Source organism: Hydra vulgaris, chromosome 10, assembly GCF_038396675.1.
Source record: "Hydra vulgaris chromosome 10, alternate assembly HydraT2T_AEP".
Taxonomy (NCBI): domain Eukaryota; kingdom Metazoa; phylum Cnidaria; class Hydrozoa; order Anthoathecata; family Hydridae; genus Hydra; species Hydra vulgaris.
Genome location: NC_088929.1, coordinates 26,869,001 through 26,875,000, shown reverse-complemented (window position 1 = coordinate 26,875,000; position 6,000 = coordinate 26,869,001). Strand labels below are relative to the sequence as shown.

At 25.8% G+C, this 6,000-nt stretch overlaps 1 protein-coding gene across 3 annotated transcripts in view; it reads left to right on the top strand.

Moving 5' to 3' along the window:
• LOC101239676 (protein unc-80 homolog) overlaps nt 1–6,000 on the top strand; it is a 110,469-nt gene that overhangs the window by 24,920 nt on the left and 79,549 nt on the right. For all 3 annotated transcript variants that reach the window (XM_065807642.1, XM_065807641.1, XM_065807640.1), the window contains exons 6-7: nt 4,235–4,459; nt 5,313–5,639. In XM_065807642.1, the coding sequence (XP_065663714.1) occupies nt 4,235–4,459; nt 5,313–5,639 (552 nt within the window). The remainder of the gene's footprint in view (nt 1–4,234; nt 4,460–5,312; nt 5,640–6,000) is intronic.

The window sequence follows — 6,000 nt, the reverse complement described above, 5'->3', positions numbered from 1 at the left end:
CTTTTAATATCGATATTAAAAGATAATTTAAAAATTCAAAAAAAAAAAAAAAGTTATCGTTTAACTGAACACTTCTGAAGTTTACGTAAGTAAATGATCGTTTATGTGATAAAACATAAGTCTTTTTGTCATTGATTATCATAGATTATAATATGCAAAATCATCGTCATAGATTATTATAGATATGCAAAAGCAAATTAAATACGTTTTTTTCTTATAAAAAGGGAGAGGTGCTTTTGTTTAAGAGAATTCTTTTTACAAATGTGTTTAAAATTTTTTGTTTCTTATTAATTCAATATCGTGTAAAGTTCTTTTGATGTTATACATTTACGAACATAAGTTATGTTTACAAATATCTTATTGGTAACTTATAAAATCCATGCATAAATTGTTTATAATCTTTAATAAGAAATACTACTTTAAATACAAATAAATTAAAATAAATAAATTGTGATAAACAAACAAAAGATTATGTTAAGTATAAGATAGTTTTAAGAAATAAATAATAAGGAAATATAATCTTTTTCAAATACTGAATTTAGATTCAATTAATAATTTTTGTTTTGTCAGTTTAAATGATTTTTAATGCTGCTTAAAATTTAACTACAACACGATACTTTAGAACACGATACTTTAGAACACTTTTAAATTATCAATAGTTTTCAGGGTACAATTTAGGGTACAATACTTTCAAATTATCAATAGTTTTCAGGATACAGTTACAAATAGGATCTCAATAATTACAACACATAAAAAACATAGAATTTTAAAGTGTTTGTAAATTGTTTTTTTATATTTTTAAATACTTTGTTGTTGTAAAAAAGAGGGCCAATTTTTTTTATATAAAAAGGGCCCAATTCAAGTGAGAAACCTAATGTTGTATATTTCTGCATAGGCTTTATCTGAAAGTAGAAAAGTTAATGTTATCAATAGTTTACAATATTATTTTTACTTATGCAAATTATTTCTTGTCTACACTTAAACCCTATAATGAAAAATAAATAAAATATGTGTGAACTCTGCTGAGTGAAAATTTTTTTATATAAAAAGCAATGGGCAACTTAAAAAATCAGCAGGCAACTAAAAGTAATGAATATTACTTTCAGTCGCCAAACGGGAGACTGAAATATATATATATATATATATATATATATATATATATATATATATATATATATATATATATATATATATATATATATATATATATATATATATATATCAGAATATTACTTTCAGTTGCCAAACGGGAGACTGAAATATATATATATATATATATATATATATATATATATATATATATATATATATATATATATATATATATATATATATATATATATAAATATATATATATATATATATATAGCAAGGACTACTATATGACAGAACGAGCAATGTTGATTTTATGAATTTGTTAGCGAAGGCCATTATTTCTTTTAAAGTGGAAGTGTTTTTAACATTGCAGTAATATTTTTGAAAATCTCTTTCATTATGCCAAACAAATGTGGAGTTGTGAATTGTAAAGGGAATTATAATGAACTTAATAAGTGTCTTGTTTGAAATTAGCTAAAGGCGAATTTGTGAAACAGAAATGGGTTAATGTGCTTCTTCCACATAAAGATTTTGTTATAAAAATATTGCCCTGAAAATACAAAAATGATTAAGCTTCCTGGTGGCTATATTCGACCACTATTTGCTTCAAGTATTTTTAGTGTTCCTTTTACTTGTCTAGCAACACCAAAGTCAGCGCTTCGCCATTCTAAGCATGAAGATCAGCAACTTAATTATTTAAAAAAAAAAAATTCGCTTTCTGAATTATATCTTGACAAAGAATTACACAAAAAGTATGAAAATATTTTTGGCAAAAAGGTTAATTCATATGCATTTTTATGTCTAAAAATTTTAAAGAGAGCTCCATGACAATAATTGTCATGGAGCTCTCTTTAAAAGCTTATTTACATTGTTTTTTTTAGGCTGAGCTTTTTCAAAAGGCCTCACTTCTTCAGGAGATGGTATAAGTGAAGGGTTTGGAGTAGCACCTGATGTGCAGTCTAAATATGGAAAGTTTCCTTTCTTAGATATTGATTCATTTGAATTAAATTTTTTGAAATTTTTTTGTTTACAATCCACAGATGAAGCTTCGTTGCTAGATATTTTCTTACAATCCACAGCTGAAACTTCTTTCTAGGTGTTTGTTTAGTGATGCTAAAATCCACAGATGATCTCTGTTAAATGGATGAATACCTATTGCTTGGAAACCACTAATTATGTTCCTTGGAGTTATAGCATTAGGAAGTGCTGTTTTTACTATACCAGGTATGACATAGATAGTCATAGGTCATTTGTTTACAGTAACCCATGCATCACATGCTGAGTTTACAAACTTTTTAAAAGGACCATAAACACTTTTATCTAATGGTTGTAATTTATGACTACAGTGTGCTGGAAAAGATAAAAGTGTGATACCTTTTTCTTTACAAAAATCAAGTACTGCTGCATCAAGATGATAGCAGTGGTTATTAATCAATACCAGACAAGGGCGAACAGTACAACGTGTATGGATAGATAAATGTTTGATATATTTAAGAAAATTTGTCTCTGTCATTCATCCTGACGAATGTGCTGATCCATCACATCCTATTGGTCTATCACGAATAAAGTAAAATTTAAAATTAACTCTGGGAAAGATAAAACATGGAGGTATTCTATTGCCAATCCCACTAACCGCCAAAGCCATAATCACAAATGCTCCTCTTTCTGCTGATGTTACTCAACCTATCTGGCCAAAGCCTCTACGTGCAACAACACAATCAGGCCACTGCACTGTTGTGATTCCAGTCTCATCAATGTTCCAAATGTCTCAAGCACTTAATTTTAACCTAGTCAAAACATTGCTTAAGTTCTCAAAAAATAAATTTATATTGTTTAACTGGGACACGTTGGCCATGTGGCCAACGTGTCCTGGTTGCATCTGGCCAATCTGCCCCATTGTCATGTTTAAAGTATGAACAACTTTCTCCTTACACTATAAATTAATTTTGTGGAACATTATATACTAAAATAATCCTTATACTATAAGCTTTAAATATGGCACTTGAATAATGCTGTACTGTCAAACGTCAGTGAGTATAATCATGTTAAACAAACTGTTAAAAGATTTTGATGTATCAAAAATTGTTAAAACGGCCCCATACACTCAAATATGGTCCAATAAATATGATTTTTTTTGGAAAAAGCATTGAATTACTACCAACCTTCACTTAGATTCCCAGTTTGTTAAAGCGTCTAGCCTTTGAATAAACTAGAATGGGCCAACCTACCCCGTGGATCAATTTGCCCCAGTATCCCCTACTGACTTATATATATATATATATATATATATATATATATATATATATATATATATATATATATATATATATATATATATATGTATATATATATATATATATATATATATATATATATATATATATATATATATATATATATATATATATATATATATATATATATATATATATATATATATTCAACCCTCAGAATTAGGATCAGTATTCGGCAATGACGGCCTAACCGCCGACCTTGAAGTGTTTGAGTTCAGTGAAAAATTGCCGACCTTGTTTCTATGTTTTATGGTAAAACCATATTGTGGTACCATATTTTATAGTAAAACCATATTTTGTCAAATTTTTTTTGCCAACCTGATGCCAACCTTTAATAGATTCAAGTCGACAAAATATTGACCTCATTTTTGCTAATTCTAAGGGCTGTATATATAAAGTAAAAAGAGGGCTGTATATATAAGTTTAAAAAGTATTTTACATTATATAAAATTTTCTAGAGAATATTTGTTCATTTTTTGTAGATATTCTTTCGAAAGTTTTATTATTTTGACTTTTTATACTCTTTAATGAGGTTTTCTCTTTGTTAGAAATTTTTACTTTGTTATTAAGTTTTTAATAATACTAACTTATATTCACTGTAAAATTATGTTAATAATATCGATTTTACAAAACATTTTTTGGTATTGTATTGAATGTATTAAATGGCCTTCTCAAGCAATGTCAGAAAAAAAAAAAAATGTATATAAATGTATGTATATATATATATATATATATATATATATATATATATATATATATATATATATATATATATATATAATATATATATATATATATATATATATATATACACACTCTGTTAGAAATTGATAATTTTATTTTAGGAATATTTGAGTCTAGTTGTAAAGCTTACAAAATTTGTACGAGTTAAATATCCTTTTATTTATCGCAAGATTTTATTGACTGGATTGCTTGCATCTTTCGACAAATCAAAGTTACAACCTGTAAAAAATGTTAATACACTCTCTGATATTGCTCTTGAGGTTTCATCTCCAGTTCAAAAGTTATGTGGTTCTACTAAATCAGACGCAAAAAAAATTAGAAAGAAGGTATTTAAACCTGATTAAATTTTTTTACTTCTCTTTTATCACTAAAAAAAGTAAAAAAATATATATATATAAAAAAAAAAAATAGCAAAAGCTATTATCCTTTTTCCTATGAAGACAAAAGATTTTTTTCTATTTTTTCTATAAAACTAAAAATAAAATTTTGGTTTCAAATCTTTTTTATTTTTCAAGAAATTTATTGAATTGTTTTTTGCATTTGTTTCAAGTATTGACATTCCAAATATTTATGACTAAAATCTTGAAAGAGTTTAATCTTTCTCAAGTTTTTATATACTGTATTTCTATAATTTTCATATATAGTTACTCAAAGTTGTTTTGTAAATAACTTTTTGATAATGATTTAAAAATAAATTTTGATAATAATAGTTACTAAAATTTATTTTTATTTCTGTACTCTTGCCTTCTTCGTACTACCTACTTTCCTTACCCCTTATTATACTATCTACTCTTCACCTCCCCCACCCCCCTCAAAAAAAAAAAAATTGAATATATATATATTGATATTTGGAAACTCTAAATTAGTTTTCTTAAAGATATTGTGTAGCACGTTTGAAAATTTTTTTTTAGAGAAATAAGATTATGAAAAAAAGTTTTAGTAATTATTTTGCAGAATGTCTATATTTGATGGAAAATTGATTTTCAGAAGTTCTAAATCTGATAAAAACTATTTTGTACAATATCTTTATATAATGCAAAATTATTTTGCTGAATGTCTATATCAGACATTTAATTTGTAATTTGACTTTAATTAAGCGTTTTTTAAAAAAATTGTTATTACTATGCTTCTCAACCCTTAAACTCTAATACATGAACTATTATAATTTTTGTGATGTAGAAGTTATGGCCGCAAAAAACCATAGATGAATCTGAATTTTCTAGTGGTAGCAATTCTCCATCTACATCCTTGTCCCAGTTTATTGGAGTTTCTGATGTTAATTCACCTAAAGCATCTCAAAGTGTTAAATCTGACCATTTTTCACTTACTAAAATTGTTTATGATGAACTAGATAACAAGCCGGCACTCCACCCTCATCTTCATAAAGGGAAGCTTTTAAATATAACTGGACTTCGCAAAGGTTTAAATAATCTCAGAACTCTATTAGAACTTGGTGAGCCTGGCAGTGCCATTGATGAAGGGATAATTGCTGCAATGCTAGATTTGGTAAGTTATTTCTATTTATTTATATTTTTAGAAACTTAGCTATTTATTTTTTAAAATATTAATCTAAAACAAGTGCTCCAAAAAAATATTTTCAATTTGTGAAAAGTGAATACAACAATAAAAGGTATGAATGTCTTCAATATCATATGAATGTTTCCAGAATGAATATATCCTGAATGAATGAATAATCCAAGTGAATCCAGAACGAATATCTTCTTATCTATAGATTAATCAAAACAAAAACTTTATGATAAAAAAAAAAAAAGAAATTATAAAAGAGAATAAATTATTTTAAAAATATAAATCAGTATTAATCAGAAACTTTTTCTTAGTACTCCTGTTTTATTTTTTTTACTGAAAC